General features: G+C 60.3%; 4 protein-coding genes across 4 annotated transcripts; 2 read left to right on the top strand and 2 right to left on the bottom strand.

The window, feature by feature from the left end:
* Window positions 1–1312: 1312 nt before the first annotated feature.
* On the bottom strand, window positions 1313–1789 carry BESB_023320 (proteasome maturation factor ump1 protein; the record flags this gene model as incomplete). Its single annotated transcript, XM_029361034.1, has 1 exon — window positions 1313–1789. The coding sequence occupies one exon, from the start codon at window positions 1787–1789 to the stop codon at window positions 1313–1315; it is 477 nt and encodes a 158-aa protein (XP_029215849.1).
* A 1967-nt stretch (window positions 1790–3756) lies between these two features.
* Window positions 3757–4539, top strand: BESB_023310 (transport protein particle (trapp) component, bet3 protein; the record flags this gene model as incomplete). The annotated part of the gene is made up of 1 exon (XM_029361033.1): window positions 3757–4539. One exon carries the CDS (start codon window positions 3757–3759, stop codon window positions 4537–4539), a length of 783 nt encoding a protein of 260 aa, XP_029215848.1.
* A 345-nt stretch (window positions 4540–4884) lies between these two features.
* BESB_023300 (uncharacterized protein) lies at window positions 4885–6033 on the top strand (the record flags this gene model as incomplete). Its single annotated transcript, XM_029361032.1, has 1 exon — window positions 4885–6033. The coding sequence occupies one exon, from the start codon at window positions 4885–4887 to the stop codon at window positions 6031–6033; it is 1149 nt and encodes a 382-aa protein (XP_029215847.1).
* A 2167-nt stretch (window positions 6034–8200) lies between these two features.
* BESB_023290 (thrombospondin type 1 domain-containing protein) lies at window positions 8201–15500 on the bottom strand (the record flags this gene model as incomplete). The annotated part of the gene is made up of 10 exons (XM_029361031.1): window positions 8201–8510; window positions 8886–9114; window positions 10085–10327; window positions 10632–10847; window positions 11248–11415; window positions 11794–11964; window positions 12158–12364; window positions 13188–13427; window positions 14185–14727; window positions 15365–15500. The coding sequence occupies 10 exons, from the start codon at window positions 15498–15500 to the stop codon at window positions 8201–8203; spliced, it is 2463 nt and encodes an 820-aa protein (XP_029215846.1).
* Between the last annotated feature and the right edge of the window lie 2788 nt (window positions 15501–18288).

The following is an 18288-nucleotide window of genomic DNA, read 5'->3' as shown; positions in this document are numbered from 1 at the left end:
CCCTGTCATTCGTGTTTTGAAAGCGAAGTCTGAGAACTAACAGCTTGCCACGAGTAGCGAGAGGCGCGTTCGAGGCGGGCCGCCTCGTGTTATGCACGCAGCGGATCGCGTGTCATTCAGGGAAAATGTGACGCGGAGCCACAAAGCGCTTCACACCGCTGGAGCCCTCTGCGGCGCACGCGGAGGGGCTCACTATGCTGGTAACGGTCGTTCATAGCTAGGATCGCTTGATGGCCTGCGCAAAAGCTGGGGCATGGAAGAGTCTGCCAAAGTTCCAGATGTCCTCTGTGTTTGAGAGGACTCTGCCCTTTAGCCTCTCGCTCGCTGAGGACTCGCTCTCCTCTAGTGACGGAAGAGCGAGGTTGTGTTGTTCCCCTAGCCCTGCATTCGGCATTTTCCCCGCTCCAGCCAAGATGCGGGCTGCGCGGTGCAACAGGGAGCAGCTTTAAGAAAACGATTCGCTATCCAATTCACGAAATAGCTTCCAGTTCGCAGGTTCCGCCAACGCCCAGGTGGCGCACTGCTGCGTGGCTCGTGTATGTGCACTCGAAGAAGGCGCCTCGGTGTAGATACACCCGGAGGCGTAGGTGAAACGTAGACTTGTACGCAACGGGAAGCTGCTGTTGCGCCTTCTTAGCACAGGCAAGAGAGCTGCGCGTCGAGTGGCCGCAGTCAGTTGGGCAGGATGGTGCTTTCTCATACGATTGCACCGACACTCCAGAGGAAGAATGCGTTCTAGGAAAACCAGGGAAGGTACCCAAGGCAGGGGACATACTCACTTGCAGGACATGAGTCTCTCGAAAACACCTTCTCTGCAGAGAAGTCCACAATCAGGAGCCACCAGCCAACATTCTTCAAGAAAGCATCTTTGTCTGTTCAGAGTCAGGCGAGGACCATGGACGAGCTCCGAGGCGCCTTCTTTGTACTGCTCCTTCATCGGCGAAGAAGGCGACAGAGATAACGCGAGAAAACGCACGCGAAGCACGGAATGGGGATACAAAAAGCATGAAAAGATGTGGGTATGCGTGGTCTTTCTTCCGCGGTTGCGTCTCTCTCCCTCTCTCGCGCCTCCTCTTTTCATCGTACTTTCCTTTTGCGATGCATCACGCAGTTCGCCATGCGACAAGCTTACCGACCCCCCCCCTCTCCTCTCCTTCCTGCGCGGCTCCCTGCCGCGTGCTTCTTCCCTGTCGTCTCTGCCACCATCGGCTCTCCGTTCCTGGCCTCCTCCTCCCACCCCTGTCCTCCGCTGCCACGCAATCTGTTCTCCTTTTCGGGTTAAGCGGCCCCTCTCGCCGGGGCAATATTCCGATTATATGCCCATTCTGCGTTCGATCTTTTCGTGGATGCCGAGGCCGGGGCCGAATCCGGCGAGCTCGTCCTCGTCGGGCTTCTCGCGGTTGAGGTAGTCTTCCGCCGAGATCTCCTCGTCGAGGCCCATGAGGGTCTGCAGGCCCCAGAGAGAAGAAGGCAAGCCTGGGAGTCGCTGCGTCATGGCGCACATCTCGCGCTCCATCTTGAGGCGCAGAGGCGCGTGGAGGCCGTATAACCGCGCAGCGCGCTGAAACTCGCTGCGCTCGCGCTCACGCAGATGCAGCTTCTGCTGGCGCTCCAGGGGGTGGCTGGGCGCGCAGCCCGCTGGCGGAGGCAGAGAGGAAGAAGAGGAGTTGAAAGAGACGCCCTCGTGTAGGAAGCGGTTCGGAAACTGCGACGGGAAGGCGACCGTGGAGGCCGCTCTGGGGACGCCGAGAGCGGCGGACGCGGCGGAGGCGGAGGCGGCGTAGTCCATTTCGGAAAAGACGAGAAGAAAGCCTTGAAGAAGAGAAAGACGGGAGGATGGGGGCAGACTACGGCCTTGGAAAGACCGGGAAACGGAGAAGGTACAGAAGAACGAGAAGACAGAACGGTGCAGAAGAAGCGCGCGGCGCGCGGCGGGAGGAGACAGACGCGCAACGCAGACAGAGGAAACGAAACGAGACGGTAAAGCGCCGAAGAAAGAGGGGGAAAAGAGGCACGACAGAAGACTTTCAGGTGGCGTTCGTGAAAAAGAGACGCTGAAGACAAAGAAGAAGAAAGCTTCAAACGAACGCAGCGAATGCGTGGCAGTGGAGTTTGTGCCAGCCTGGATGTCTCAGCACCGATACGCGATGAGAGTCACAAGGATGGAAATTTCTTGCGGCATTTGCAGCTCGAGGAAGACTCTGAAGGCTTTCTGCTTCGTCAGACTCCGCGTTCTGCTCGATTTGGTGGTGTGTGCCGCGCGGAACGGCGGTGAATGTTTGCGAAAACCTCGCAGTCCGCTTTGTTAACTCGCCCTCGCCGTAGAAAAGCCGACACTGCGACACCTCAGCGCGCTCGCCACGTAAAGTGTGACCTTAGCGGCAACCAAGGTCTTTGCAACGAAAAAGAGGGCGAAAAGCGGCACACGGGCATTGGAAATTGAGCTTTCAAAGCGACGGAGCCAGACACAGGCCTCTCCGAGAGCAAAAAAGGCGACTGAATTCGCGGCATCAAGCAGATCCTCCCCTGACACGGTTCGCTTAGGGGGTATGTATACCTCAAGCGTGTTATATGCTTCAAAAACGCGTCCTTTTCTTGCGTAACGGAGATCAGCATGCCTCAGCTTTGTCCCTTCTTTCCTCCCGCTGTCTCAGAGTCGTGTGTTTTCGACAGGGGGCTCGCCTCAGAGTCCCTCGGCCTCCTCATCAAGCCTCCAGGGCTGTCTGTGCGCTTCTGAGCAGCGCAGCTGCTGAGAACGCGACCAGCAAACGCTTTTGGCGAGCGACCGGCGACAGTCTCCAGTATTATTCTTGTTTCTCTGTCACGTGGTGCCGTTCTCGTCGTCTTCTGTTTCTCTCTGGTCTCCCTTGCCTCTCACCTGTATGTAGCCCTCGAAACTCCTGCGGCGTAACAAGGCGCCGGATGGAAGGTTGCCTGCGTCCCTGTCTCCCATCCCTCCCGCAGTCTGTAGAAGCTTAGCCCGGTGCAGCGTTTTCGTTCGCCGGTTGGTGTGCCTGCGCATTTCTGCGCTATCTCCAGTTGCCGCTTGGAGCAGACTCGCATCCAGCTGGTAGGAGGCGCGCATCTTCAGTGTCACAGGGGACGGTGACGCGGAGTCACGCAGATCGCCGTGTGCGTTGACTCTTCTCGTATCGCTGCATCTTTCTTTTTCGCTCGTTCTGCTGCCACCTGGCGACTTGGGAGGCCCGAGCTCGCCTCGTCTTCAAGCTCAGGAGAAGCGGCGTTCTCTGGCGGTCGATCTGGTCTGCTGTCGAAACTCTCGTTGCTCTTCGCAAAGTGTTGATTTTTTTTAATTTTTTACCGCGCTCGTGTCTCCGCTCCGCCTCTTCCTGTCAGCGTGGTCGTGCGCTTTGCTTTTCCATCGCCATTCTCTGCTTTACTGCTTCATTGTCTTCGTCCTTCTCCGCACGTCTCTCCTCTGTTCGAGGCCTGTCCCCCGTTTCCTTTTTCATCCCCCAGGTCTCCGCGTTTTCGTCTTCCTTGCGTGGCTGTCTCTTTCCAAGCGTGTTTGCCTGCGCTGCCTTTTCTCTCAGAAGCGCCTCGTCACTGCGTCTGCGTTTTTGCCGTTTCCTCTGCGTCGGCTGGTTGCGCCGGAGATTGTCGCGCAGTTGGAAGAGAGTGAAGGCGAAGTTTGAATCTCCTTCTCGTTCCCTCGCGGCACCCCTTTTTTCCGAGAGTTCTGTGATTCGCCTCGCGCAGCTTTATGTCCGCGTGCCTCCGTCGATATCGTTCACGATGCTGAATTCCGGCGGCGCCTCGCAGCCTCCGTCGTATCTGAGCGCGCATTCGTCTGCCGTATCGGGTTCTTCTCACCACCACGCGTCTGCGTCGTCCTTCTCCGCGGAGCTGGGTGTCGGGGCTCCGACAGCATCGGGCTCCAATCCCTTCCTGTCAGGCGCGTCGGGCTCCACGGCGTCTCCGTTCTCGATCTTGACGCCGCCGCCGCGGGAAGTGGCGACGAGCGGCATGCTCCTGCTCCAACAAGAAGTGATTGCATACGCTGCGCGACGCAGCTGCGGCAGTCGCGAGGAGGCGCTGGCGGTCCTTGAGACGGCGGGGTTTCAGGTTGGTGTGCGTCTGTTGGAGCGTCTCTCGCTGCGGCTCCAGGCCCGCGTGTGGGAACAGCGCGAGTGCCTCAAGTTCATCTGCAAAGACCTCTGGCAAATCCTCTTCCAGAAGCAAGCCGACAGGCTCCAGACGAATCGCCGCGGAGGGTACGTGATTCAGGACCACAGCCTCCCCTGGCTGAGGCGCCTCAGACCCACCGCTGCCTCCGCCGCCGCGTCCGCCGATCTCCACGAAGGCGCGGAGCGGGCGAACGTAGAGAGCGAGGCGTTGGCGGTGAAGCAGACCGAGGCCGCAGTCGCGACGCTCACGCAGGAGCCGCTGATTCACGTCGCGCTGGTCTGCGGCATCATCCGCGGCGCCCTCGCGAACATGGGCTTGACCTGCACGGTGACGGCCGAAGTGACGGCGAGCCCGTACTGCTCTTTTCAGATCCGAATTCCGCCCTCTTGAGGGCTGTCGAGCCGCACCCGAGTCTCAAGAGTCCAGTGCGCACACCGGCGTCTCACCCGGAGTCGCGGCAGCAAGCTCTTTGCGTTTGCGGAGGGAAGTGAGCTACCCAGTCTCCCTCACACGAGAGGGCAGAGAGAAGATGAACGGCAAGGCCGGGCGGCGACTCGGCAAGCTTCGCTGGGCTGCAGAATCGGACGCAGCTAGCCTCTAGAGCCGACCTGGCGCACTTGTCAGCGCCGTAGGATTTGAGACACGAGAATACGGAAAGGCGAAACCGCGGGAAGCGACCAGGGGATTCGCTGCGCAGAGGGCTTGTGAGGCGTCGCACCAGCCCGGTTTGCCAAGATGTGGATTCCAGAAAAGCGCACCGGTCTCCTCGAAGAGGTCTCCGCCCACCTAGACGGGGCGGAGACTTGCTCTTCCGCCCTTACCTCCTCAGCCCCTGAGGCGTCGTCTGCAAAGACTGGCGCCTCCGGCGCGTGCGGCGGCGCGCCGCCGCGACCTGCGAGGGCGATCTTTCCCCCCGAGGCCTCGCCTGCAGGGTGGAACCCGGGCGATTCGCTCGCCGAGCGCGCGCGGCGGACCGAAGAGAGTCAGGAGGAGCGACGCGCGCTCGCGGCGCTGTCGCCGTTTGCCCAGGAGATTTTCTTTGCCGCTCGAGCCGTCCGCGACCCTGAGTTTCCGGCGTACACTCTGGGTGACCTGGGGGTCGTGACGCCGAGCCTGGTTCGCGTGGAAAACGAAGAGACTCTGAGTCTGCGTCCGCGAGAGGCGAGCGACTTCGCGGCGGAGGGCTGCGACAGAGCCGCGGGCGCAGCAGAGCCTCTGGCTGGCAAAGGCGAAGACCGTATCTCTGTCTCTCGAGCTGCTGCGGGGGCCGCGGCTTCGGCCTCGAGCTGCGCGGCTCTGGTCCGCGGCGGCGGTCTAGGAATGGAAGGTAGAGGAGGAGAGGGGGGAGGCGCGGCCGCCGTGGTGACTGTCGGCTTTACGCCGACCAACGCGCGGTGCTCCATGGCGAGTCTGATCGGTCTCGCGCTCCGCTGCAAGCTCTGCGAGCGCTTTAACTTCATTTCCCCCAACTGCGCGCGGTTCTCGAGAGGCGCTCCCCCCGAGCCGCGCACGGAGGACGAGCCCGACGACGACGTGGCGCCGGCGAGACGTCGCCGCGAAGAGCGAGAAGCAGCGGAGCCAGAAGGGGTCAATGTGCAGACGGGCCTCGAGAGGGGGCTCGCGACCCGCGCTGGAAGGCCCGCAGAGGCCGCTGAAGGCCAGGTCTGCAGGAGGGAGAGGCAGGGCGAGCCACGCGGGCGTGTGAGTTCGAGTTGCTCCGAGCCTCGGCGACGCCGCCTCATCCTGGATCTGCAGGTCCTGGGCCACGAAGATGAAGCGGGCCTCTCCAGGCAACTGAACGACAAAGAGAGAGTCTGCGCCGCGCTCGAGAACCCGCACATCCGCGAACTCGTCATCGCGGCGATCCAAGAGGACGAAGCGTGAGAACGAGGCCTGACACCCTGACGGTGTCTCTTGAAAGAAGAAATACGCGGCAGAGATCGTCGCCCCGTGCCCTAGAGCGCATGCGCGACCTCACACGCCGAGTTTACCTGACTAGACTCCTATCTATGTATTTATATAGATAGATGTATTGTATGGTTTGCGTGTGCGTAACCGCCCCTGCGTCGGTGTATGTCTGCTTTTTTCTGGTAAATACGCGTGTGTTTGCCGCGTTCTGGACTGCGGAGTTTTGCGACGAGGAGGAACTTTGCAGGTGCGTCGAGCGAACGCGTCGCGGCGTGCGCGGAAGCGCGTGGAAATGCATAGTAAAGGCTCGCCCCAGCGAGCTTAGGCCGTAAAGACCCCGTTTCAGGCGTTTCATTTGCTGCTAAAATCCGTCGTATCCGCCGCATGTAGAGGGGACAGGCCAAACCCACCACCAGCGCCGATACAGATCCATCTGTATATACACAACAAATGCATATATCTTTATGGAGGTAGATTAAAGTGCATATGTAGGGCAGTGATTAGACCGCGGAGAAAGAAATACTCGCACGGCTACGGTTAGGCAAGTCAGTTCATCTATCGAACTCAGTGCATAGCTTGACAGATGAATCGAACCACGGAGGCCCCCCAGCCTGACACACGGGGCAGAGAACTCTACGTCCTCGTGGCTATATCTGTTGGTAAATAGGACTCTGCGCCAGGCGAGGTCTCGCAAGGAAAGATCTGCCTGTAAGCAGTCGAAGGCATGTGTCGAGGGACGCGTTTCAGCTGGCTGAAAACGGGTGGCGTTGGATCATCTCGACTCCAAGGTCGCGCGTATTTGCTGTTACGGAGAAAATTCGCACGCCTGTTGGTTTGGAGCCATGTCAAAAAAACGTAGCCTCTTTCTCAGGGCGGTCGAAACGAGCGATAGTGTTTTGCTTTCAGTTGAGCGGTCTTCCGCTGTAACCAGACTTGAGTTTTTTTAACGGATCGCGAGGGAGAGAGCTCCGGGCGACGCCGCATCGGCGCGGGCGAGAATTCTGCGAGAGAGAGCATGGTCGCTCGCCTCTCTTTCTCCGCTGAATGTTCATTAGAGGAGCCTGGTAACGGGAAGCCTACAGCGCGTCCTTTACTAGAGTCGTGTGCTGAGGGATGAAGAGGACTGGAGCGCCACCGCCGGTTCCTCAGCGCATTGCACACAAGCCGAGGCAGACCGGTTCGCTCCCCCCCTGCGGCTAGAGGAGTCGGCCCAGTCATGTTTTGTTTTCTGTTAGCGAGCCTTTCTCGTTTTGCTCTCTCCCCCGCCAGCCTGGCTGACCCTCCTGCAGGTGTTTGGCGCGTAGCGCTGCACCAAGACTCATGAGCCCGCACTCGGCATGCGCTTGAGACTCGAGTGTGCTGCACGTGTTCGCGTGGAACTCTAACTATGGTGACTTTTGTCCCGATAAATTACAGTTCTGCTTAAACTGAGGAGTCAAGTAGGTAGAACGCTTCACAACGCGCCCGCGAGCCTCCTGCCTACCGAGTCAGCGAAGGCCAGCTCCGCGTCCACCGCAAAGGCCACGATTCATCCATTCATCTATCAAGAGAGATAGAGAGAGAGAAAAAGAGAGATAGAGAGATAGAAAGAGAGAGAGATAGACTGACCGTTTGTTGGCCGACTGTCGCGCACGGCACGTGTGTGTGTTCGCCGTAATGGCATTTTGCTGGACTGACAGAGTCTTATGTCTGCGATACAAACGAAAGAAAAAGGAGACGTTTCTCAGGGTCGCTGCCGGCGCAGCGCGAGCAGACGCGATTGCCTCTTCCTTCTGGGAGAGGCCGAGGCAGCGGACACAGAAAAAACGAAGAAAAAGACAGAACCTCGCCGCGCGCAGAGACCTGCCGCGCGAGCGAGCCGAGAGGAAACAAGCAGTGATTCCCAGGATTGCATAAACAGCACGAAGCGGCTTTCGGAGGGCTCATAAGCAGGCTCCCCCCCCCCCCCCCCCCCCTCCTCCCCTCCCGCCCCCGCGCAAGGGAGAGAGAATGCCCAGTGTCTCATTTTCGCAGTTGGTGTGTTTTCGTTTTCGGTTTCTGCGCCATGTCTTTTCCACCGTAGTGTCTGGTTCGTCTCCGCAGCTAGAGGAGCTTTGTCGTTGCGCTGTCCGTGCGGTTTTCACTCGGTTCGGGCGCCATTCGCTCAGCTGCTTCGCTTTTCCTCGGTCTGCGCCTCGTCGTCGTCGTCCCAGAAGGACATGTCTTGGTCGACGTCCACCTTTGCGAGCTTCTCGCTGGCGTTGCTCTCGACTTCTTCCTCCTCGCGTGGGTCCGCGGCTCCTGCGCCGTCTGCAGCTGCGGCGCCGTTCTCGGCGCGCGCCGCGGCTCCGGCGTCTGCCTCCTCTCTGCCGTGCGTCATCACGAAGCTCGCGGCCTCTTCGGCGTCGCCCGACAGCGACCCCGAGGTTGACCATCCGCCGTCGAGCGGGTAGATGTGGCGCCGGCCGCGCATGCTGCAGACACAGCGACGACGCAACAGAAGAGAGACTGGCGGGCGCACGCGAAGGAGAGCGGGCGAGAGGCAAAGCGGAGGGCCGCGGAGTCGCACTCGGGCGAGGCCTCACGCGAGACCCGCCGGCGAGAAGGGAGGCAGAGCAGGCCGCCGCCCAACCTACCAACGAACCGCCGCCGAAAAAAATTAGGCAAAAAAAACAGAAGATAACAGAGAAAACGTTTCCCTGGAGCAGAACCTCTGACAGTTGGGGACGGAAGGGAACAGGCGCGCGCGACGCACGAGCAGCGTCGCCGCTGGCAAAAAGGAGATGCAAACTTGACAGCTGAGCGAGATTCGGTGAGAGCGAGAGGGCCTGCGCGTCCCGCGCTCTTACCCTTTCTTCCGGAAGTAGATGAAGAGGCAAACGACCAGAAGCGTGATGAGAATACTCAACAGAATCGCTCGCGTGATGGCTGCGACGTCGCTAGGGGCCGCCGGAACAATCAGAGAAGACTGGCTGAGCGGCGCCTGCCCAGATGTACGGACACCTGCTGAGGCGGCGCCCTCGCCATTCGAGAAGAAGGAACCGGCGAGGGAGGAAGCGCTCTCCGGATGTGCGCTCCCTGAAGAAGAAAAGCAAATGGGAAGCAGTAGTCAGCGCACAGAAAAAAGGACTCTGTGCACTCTCCAAGACGCGGTTCGCTGCAGTCGCCTAGCGCCTTGATAGAGTTGTCTCTGAGGGGTGGAAAGTCACGCTTGGGATAACTGGCTGATCTCCTCTCTGCGACGCTTCGGGCGAGCGCCGAAGCTACCTAAACGGCTGTGGATGAGAAACGCCGCAGAGGACCCCAGGCGCACGCGAGACTGCATCAGATTCCCTCCTGCGTCGTGCGCTTCTCAGACTGTCTAACTGTGCCGTGACCTGTCTCTAAGAAGGGAAACGAGATTTCACTAGCGCTGCGAAAGGCGAGATTTGAGGAAGGAAGGGCTACGGAGCAGGGAACGATCCGAGAGGACGGCTCTTCCGCTGCCAGGGCGTGGAAAAGCTCTCTTTACAACCGAATGAAGAGGCGGCGCGAGCAGCCGCGCAGGCGTCGGACTCGCAGGTTTCCTCTTGGATTTCGACAGTGCACTCAGCTGGCGCTACACCCCCGGCAGTCGAGAGCGGCGCGCGGAAACGAAACTTTTGGCAGTCTGCGTTGCAAGCAGTCCACGGTTGCCACTCCCCCATCTCGCATTGCGCCTCTGCAGGGACACACGCACACCTGGTCGCCACGCGGTATGCGACTCGCCGCCACGCTACAGACGCCTCCGCCTCGAGGAAGAGGTCTCGCGTCCGCAGTCCGATCCCCCCGCGCGCGAGGATGTGCAGCCTCAGAGTCAGACGAACAACAGGCGCGACAAACGCGCAGACTCGAGAAAGAGTCTCCATAGAGGGCGCCCGGCGCTGGGAGGCGCCTCCCCCCCTCGACCCCGCCGTCTACCCCCGTCCTCCTCCGCCCTCCGCTCCCTCCCGCTACGCCGGCGTGTGCGTGCTGTGCGCTGTTTTTTGAACGGATGGCGTGCGGGACCCGACGACAGCCGTAGCCTTACTCGATCCAAAGACGCCTGTCGCAGCTTCGGGCTTGGAAGGCGCGGGGCAGGGGGGGAGTTCGCTCTGCGTGCACGCCGCGGTCTCCACAGTCGGAGGGCAGCCCGCCGTCTGCCCCAGGGCCGAGAGAGACAAGGAAAGCGAAGGCTTCACGACTGAGCGGACGCGCGTCCGCCAGCCGCCCTCGCCGCAGGTGACGCTGCAGGGCGACCAGTCCATCCAGGGCGTCATCTCGCACGCGTCCGCTGATACAGAAAAGAAGAAAATCACCACAAATCGCACTCAGAGGCACATATGCCTTCGTTTGCAAAGCAACAGGCAGAACTCCACATCTACTAATATAAATATATAGTCACGAATGTATATATATTTGGATGCATACGTGTATGTACGTCCAGATCGTCGAAGGCCAGGTGACCAGGCAGACACGGCCCGGAAGCGTATACGTGCATCAGCCTGAATCTGTCTGCCGGTTTTTCTTTGCCCAAGTCGCCTCTCGTCTGCGCACCCCCCCCGCACCCGCAGCGCCTTCTTGAGCGCGTCGCTTACAGCACGACGACGCGTCAGCGGTGGGCGGAAGGCAGTCCTCGACCTCCAGGAAGGGTTGGTCGCCGCAGGGCAGCGCCCGCCCCGAGAAGGGATCTTTCTTCTCTCGCAGGATGCCGCGGTGTCTCTGTCGCCGGCCGGTCCTCGTCCCGCAGCCCGCGCCCGGCGTCGGCTTGCAAGCGCTCCACTCCTCCCATGGACTGAATTCGCACTCGTGTGCTGCAGAGAGCAGCCAGTCGAGACACAGCAGCGAGGGCAGCACACGCATGAGCGCGTGTTGACGCACGCAGCGACCGCGCGGAAAAGGACGCGGCTTCCTCAAACGTGCGACAAAAGGCGCCGCCGCTGAGACGCGCCGAGACGAGAGACAGACAGCCGAGCGACAGCCGAGCGACGGGTTTAGGGTCCTTTTTAGGCTGCCCCTGCGCGAGGGGAGAGAGCGACCAACACGTGGGGCAAGCGAGTCGGGCTAGCAGGCCTCAAAAAGGACGCGGTACGGATGTCTCTTTGCGTCTCTCTCCGCACGAAAGACTGGAGCCCAGACTCCGGCAAAGGCGTTTGAGGCAGTCAGAGAGCCGGACGGCCCCCTCTGCGCAGCTCCCGGGGCCTGTCGCCTCACCGCACGGCACGTCTTCATTGCAGGTTTCCACCTGGAGCGGCGAGAGTGTGCCGCACGCGCCGGCGCCGTTGAAGGCGAAATCGACTTGCCGAGACCTCTGTCGCTGTCCGCCTTCGCAGCTCGCGCTGCACTGAGACCACGGGCCGAACGAACTCGCGTTGCAGCCGCCTGTGGAGACAGACAACGCGCTAGCGGCGACCGTGAGAAGCTAGCGTCGGGAGAGAAGACTCTAAAAAAGCTACGTGGGTCGCTACACTGCGTCGCTGCGCCCTGCAGACCCATAGCGGGTGCCGCAGACCTCGCAGCCCCGCGGTATCTGTCAGCGTAGCGGACTTCAAGGAGCCCAGCACTCAAAGCGAAGTCAAAAAAAACATGGACTGCGTTCGCCAGGACAACAGAGAGAAATCCGGCGCGACGCGACGCGCAGAGGGCGACGTGTGCGAATCGAGATGCTTGTGAGGACGGTGCGGCAATGGCTTTCCGAGCACGCAGTCGAAGGGGCCGGGGAGGATGGAATTGACCAGAGGGACATCTCGGAAGGCACACCTCGAGAACAGGGAACTCCGTCGTTGCATGCGCGAATCATCTTCACCGCGTTGCAGACCTTGCTCTCGCTGCCCGCCAGCACCGCCCGCGTCCTCTCCTGGGTCCCGCCTTCGCACGGGCTGCTGCAGGGCGACCACGCGGACCACGGGCTGTAAGTACACTCAGCTTGAGCTGCACCGGAAAAAGAGAAAAGAGAGGACGGTCGCTCGAGTCAGCGGGTCGCGCAGGGAGACGTCTCACATCGGGATGAATGCTTATCTTCAGCCCTCCCTGACAAACGCGGACTGCGCGGCTGCGTCAGCTCTCGCCTCGGCGCCCTCCCCCCGGACCCCCCCCTCCCATCCTGCTGTCTCCACTAGCTCACCGCAGTTGACTCGGGGGTACATGGGGCTGCCCAGGCAGCTTCGGGACTCGACTAGTTGGCATTCGTTTCCTCCGTTTTTTGCTGAGATCTTGACGCCGCGAGTCCTCGACTGCTGCTCGGAGCTACACGGGTGGCTGCAAGGGCTCCAGTCGCTCCACTCGCCGGGGACGCAGTCGAAGGGGCACGCCGCGCCTCCAAGACGAGGCGCTGGAAGAACAAACAGCGGATGGCCCAAACAACGAGCGATGCAGCCGCGCGCGCCTCGGAGCGGAAGAAAAAACGTGCAGAGAGACGGCGACGGCCGCGCGCAAGAGAGAAGAAGGGCCGCGCAAAGAAAGGGCGTGAAACGAGGAACAAGAAGGGAACCGCGAAGGCGCGCGCGAAGACGCCAGACAGGCCACGAAAGGACTGGAAGAACGAAAAAACGAATCCCAACAGATGAAAAGCTGGCGCAATAGCCGAGAAACTGACGCAGGTACGGCTGGTTTCACTGAGACTCGAAAGTTAAGGGAGCAACGGGACACTCTCGTCCTTGTTCAAGTAGCTACTCTCACAGGGCACGGCAGACGCTCTCCTTGTTCCACTATCTGGCCAGAGTCCACTGTTCCAGTTGTTAGGGAATCTACTATTTACATACCTACACCACATTACACCTGAAGGCTACGATACTACCCTGATTTTCTTTGGTAAATTAATCCATGGTGTTCAACTGGTGAGCTCGGCACACGCTTACAAGACCCCACTTGAGTCAGTGTGACAAGGCCTCTAGCTCCAGCTGTCACCTGACTCATATTGCCTGCCTCGTGACTTATTTTATGATTCTTACTAGTGGGAGCAGAGTTCCGTGGGGATCCCATCACCTGCTCTGGCGTTGGCATTGAAACGAACCCACAGCTCACCGCTTTCGCAGCGAGAGCCAGACACAGGCGAGCAGGCCCCGGAAGTCTCCGCTGCTCTCTCTCTCTCCTCCTGCGTTTTTTGCGCCTCGCGCGAGGAGAGGGCCCCCGATGCAAGCGAGCGCGTTTCTCACCTGAGACGAAGCGCTCGGAAAGGAACATGCAGCCAGGCTCGGCGCCGTGGACGAGGTAGCACAGCATCGATGTCGCGGCCTCTGGGCTCGCGTTCCCGCTGCCTTCTCTGAGTAGAAGGTTCGTGGAGCCGCCAGCGGATGCGCGAGGCCGGCGATCCAGCGAAAAGAAAGTGCAGTCAGGATCTGACAGACACAAGCTGCGACAGGCTTCGAAGCTCGGCACGAAGTGACGGTCGGTGCCTGGCAGGAGGCAGACACAACGCACAAGGCGAGAGGATAAATCGGCGAGATAAGCCCCCCAGCGCGAAGAAGCTAGAGGCTGACACATCGGTGTGTGCCTTCCTCCCCCTCGCGTGCATTCGTTCGAGACTGGCGGCAGACTGACGCGAAAAAAAGGTGCGTTTTCGCACGGAGAAAAAAGAGTGAGTTAGGTCTCTGAGTCTCATTCTTCACGTGAACTCTCCAGAGTGGAAGCGAGGGACATCGTTCATGTGTCAGCTCGGCACTGCTGCCTCCTGCCTCACGCTCTCGAGCCTGCTCGCTCTGGCTTGCGGTGCAGGGGGGGCGGCTCGCGCTCGCGTCGCCTGGTTTAGTCTGTACCCCCTTCGTTTCTTCCTGCGTGTGCGTCGCGTCTCTCCGTGTTGCTTCCATTCAGTGTCCGCTCTCTTCTGCGCCCTTCTTCCCGGCGGCTGCCGCGGGCGAGGCGCGGGCGAGGCGCGAGCGCCGACGCTACAAAGCAGGGCGCCCTTCCGCGCGGCATGAGTGCGAAGACTGACCGCGCAGAGAGGCCCCGAGGCGCTTCTCCAAATCAGGGAGAGAGAACGCCGGTCGCCCCGCGCGGCAGGGTTTAGGGCGTCGCTACAAGGGAATCCGCTTCTTCGGGTGACATACAGAGGCTGCGAGGGCGGCCTCCTCGGAGGCAAGAGACGCCTCCCTCGACACACCCCCAGCCTTGGGCGTTTGGTTCGTCTGCTAGTGTTTTTTGAAGGTGCCTCACCGCTCTCTGCGAAGTTTCCTGCGGGCTCGCAGCCCCAGCCGAGGACGCCGACGCCTTCCATTGCGCACTCCGCGTCGCCTCCCCCTCGGGTGCACGGCCTCAGCTCTTCGAGGACGGGACACTTTTCTTCCCCCCAGAGAGGGTAGCTGCGGATGCTGCGCGTGCGCCTCTGGAAGCCGCCGGTCGGTGCTTGCCCGTCGTAGGCGCCTCCGACCGCGCACGCTCCCCACGCGCTCCACTCCGAGACGAGGCACGACGTGGCGCACACGCTGCCGGCGGTTTTCGTCGGCGAGAGGCCCGACGCCACGAAGGGCGACGGGCGCGTGAGTGGAGACGCAGGCAGCGAGGCAAAGAGCGAACAGAGACGAGTCCGCCGGTCGTACTCGAACCCGCGGCAGAGCGTAGACGACGAGGATAAAAAGAAAGAGGACGAAGGAAAGTAGTTGTTACACCGCGAAGCACAGGCGCTGACGCTTTCAGACGGAAACGCAGGCTCCAAAAGCGAAGACGAGCCTTGGAAGGAAAAACCGAAGCGGGGGCAGTCTGCGGGAGAGTAGTAGAAGCAAGCACACACGCGGAAGCCGACTTTCTCTCAGAAAGAACGGCGAAACTGCAAGCAGACCCACAGCGCATGAAACGGGAGTCTACATCCGAGCCGGCGACCCCCGCCAGAGTGGCCTTCGGCCTCGATGCATCGGCAGAGGAAGTTTTCGACGCCTGCGGGCTCCTCCAGCGCGAGAACTGCACGCGGTTGAGCAAAAGTTGCAAGGCGACACGAAAAGCGAGGACCGGATGAAAATGCAAAGATATCCACCATCTCGAAATGCAAAGCGTGCGAGGTTCAGCGGGTACGCATATCTACATCCTGTATGCATGGACGCGCGGCGTCGTCTTCAGAAGAGTGTCTAGTGGTCACGCGTCGACGGCGAGGCCATATCGTCTAGTTTGAGCTACTGTGTGCCTGCTCTATCTCATTTTCTTTCTCTTTCCCGCGCTTGCTGGGGTCTGTCCCTAGGACCCTTCTGTGTCCCCAGTGTGAGCTTCTTTCCCTACGGCGCCTCGTCACACGCGTTTGTCTCGCATTCGGCGGCGCGCTGGGCTCGTCGGTCTCCCCTGTCTCTGTGCCCGTGCTCGTCTCGCTGGGTGCGTGACAGGTACCTTGCCTCTGAGCAGCACTTACTTCCCACCCAGGGCTTGTGCGCGCCTCCACCGGAGTCCGCGGAGGCGTGCAAGAGAGACGAGACGACGGCGATCAAGAGAAGCGCGGAAAACGCCCGCCGGGGCAAGGGCGCCGGTCTCCTCGCGCCCTCCTTCATGGTGCTGAGAGCCTGAGCGCCGGCAACGGAGGCGATCGTGGGAAAAACCGAGGAAGCTGCAGGAAGGCGGCGGAGAGCGCGCGAAGAAGGGGGGGGGTACAGGGGGGGGGGGGGACGAACTGAAGAGAAAGGGACGCCCCCGAGCGTCGCGGCTTTGACGGGCTCTGCACGAAACGCCTACGCGACGCAGCCAAGACAGACAAGGGTTTCAAAGAACGCGCGTCCTCCGCAGCCTGCAGACTCCGCGGGAAAAAGGCAGAGCGGGTCGCTCGGGAGGCTGGCGACGGCCCGCGGGGGTGGAAGGCCCACCAGCCGCGGCAGCAGAACGAGCCCAGACTGCAGGCCGGTAGGAGACAGCTTGAGAGTCTATGGTTCAGGCGAAAGGCGAGACCGAGGGAGAGATGGGAATAAATGAGAAGAAGGTGGAAGCGGAGAAGGAGCAACGGGCAAGAGCAAAAGCCGACGGCGAGACGGCGGCGAGGACGATGGCGCGAGGCACCGGCGACTCGAAGGGGGCACCCTGAAAGAAACAGAGACGGGGGTCAGCGGAGAGAGAGTGCAGAATGGAAGCGGCCAAGCAGAAAGACAAGGGGTCGCCGAGGAAATGCACGGGACGAGACAGCCACAGGAGCATGCTCGCGTTCTCTCTTGTGAGGCGCGTTTCGAAAATCGAGTCCCTAAAGAGACTCAGAGTCCGCGCAAGAAACCGGCGTGAAGGCCCCGTCCGCTCTAGTCGCGTCGGCAGCGGGGTCCGTTACACATTTTTACTCAATTTAAAAATGTATATGCGTCCTCTTCACAGGGGCATGTCGTTACCCGGCCTCCAATCGTGCGTGGGTCGGACGGCGCGCCCGTCGCGTATTCCTCGCGCTGGCATCGCCCGCCTGCGGTCGAGGCGTTCGTAGTGGAGAGACGGCGAAGAAAACGGTTACTTCCATGCTACCCCGAAGTAGTGGACCGCTAACAGAGGAATCGATGAGTGCATTCCATCCAGTTCTCGAGAGAAAAGGGCCCACGGGACCTGTGAAACTCGCACGGCAAGACGCGCGAGAAGTGTGCTGGGCGGCGTCGACGGCGCGCAAAGAAAAGACGCACGCGAAGGAGGGAGCGCGACTCGAGGGTAGAAATGGAGACAGCTACGCGGCGCATGGTGTGTGAAGACCTTTCGCTCTTAAAAAGCTCCACCGGGAAACTTGTGTTGTCTTCCGAGCTCGCGAAAGAAGCAGAAAACTCAGAACGCGCGGGACAAGCTGTCGCACCGAGAGGCCAGCGCACCCTGGCGGGTTTTTTACGCCGCTGGGGGCCTGACAAAACGGAATGAAATGTGCCAAACTCCGCATTCCACACTGCCTCAGATGCAGAGGTCGAAAAGCAAAGGAACTGCGAAAAGAGAAGTTCGCTCCAAAAGGAGAGAAAGAGCGGCACCAGCTCCCGAAACCCGCGGGAGACGACCAGATGTTCGCGCGCCCCCTGTGTCTCCTTCCTCCCTGCAACGCTGTGTGATGTGTCAGCGCTCTCCATGGAAGCGAAATCAGGAAAGAGGAAGATCGCCAGGCACCCTCTGGCAAACGGAAAGGTGAGTAGTGACACACGCGTGTGTATCGCGCGCACGTGAAGACTCGGAATATGTCATACTGCACGTGCAGTCATATGAGCGAGGCTGAGAGAGCTGGTCACACAGGAATGTGCGCTGCTCTCACCCCAGCAAGGGAAGAGCGAGCATGGGCACCACCGCAGCTGATGGGTGCACATATAGGCATAGATTTATGCATATATATCTGTACGCCAGCCTGTCCGTGAGTCAGAAAGGTGAACAGGGGCGTACGGGGGTAGAATCGTCCGTGTGCGACTTTCATCTCGGAGTCTGTTTGTATCGGGCGCCTATTTGGAGCGGCGTAGATCTGTATTTTGAGAAAAGAGGTGCTTATGAGAAATCACGCTAGCGAAGGCCTAGGCCTGATGCTTCCAGTCTCGCGCGCCTACGACATTCCCTCTCGATTGGAAGATCTGTCAGTCTTCCGGCATCGAGACGCACGAGAATGAGGGAGCTCGCGCAGAAATTCGTATTAAGGATTGCGGCGCCCTCGCGCGCTACGCGGAGTCGCACAACTCGTCCACGCATCCTCAGGCTCATGAAGGAAGCTGTCGTTCGATCGGGACAGCCATGAAATCGCCAGCGGTATTAACGTTGTGAGGTGCCGACAACCAAGTTCTTTATGACTGCAGTACCTCACTACCCCACTGGACTGCTTAAGATAGCTGGCAGCGATATGCCTATCTGTGACCAGAGGCCCCCAGTGCTGCTCTCCTCTATTCAGATAGAACTACTAAGGTGGACTGCTGGTGCTGACCGCTTATTATTGTCTAACGTCCAAGAGACGAAACGAATCCTTTGTAGGCGTACTACGCAGAGACTATAATGCTAGTCTCATATGCTTTTGCGGCTCTGGCGCACGGGGTCGGGCCGCTAAAAGCCTAGAGGCCAAGCGGCATCGCTGCTAGACGCTTTCTTCCGATGTCACATTTCAAGGCAACTTCTGGCAGATCCTAGGCGTCACCGCTTCACTGCTCCTGTCGCAGGTTCGCCATTCGCCATTGTCATTGATCTCGTGCTTTGGAAGAGCACAAACCACACCCCGTCCTGCTCATGCCTAGTGGCAGCGCTGGAGGCTCTGGCGTTCCCTACAATTTCAGAGCCCAGGCAGAACCGTACGCCCCTTTGTAGCCTCAATTCGGACGTAGGGCCTGATTTGGCGACGTGTGTCTGAGCTTGCCGATTTGCACCCGA

This window comes from Besnoitia besnoiti, chromosome XII (genome assembly GCF_002563875.1).
Source record: "Besnoitia besnoiti strain Bb-Ger1 chromosome XII, whole genome shotgun sequence".
Classification (NCBI taxonomy): domain Eukaryota; phylum Apicomplexa; class Conoidasida; order Eucoccidiorida; family Sarcocystidae; genus Besnoitia; species Besnoitia besnoiti.
This window is presented reverse-complemented; position numbering and strand designations above follow the sequence as displayed.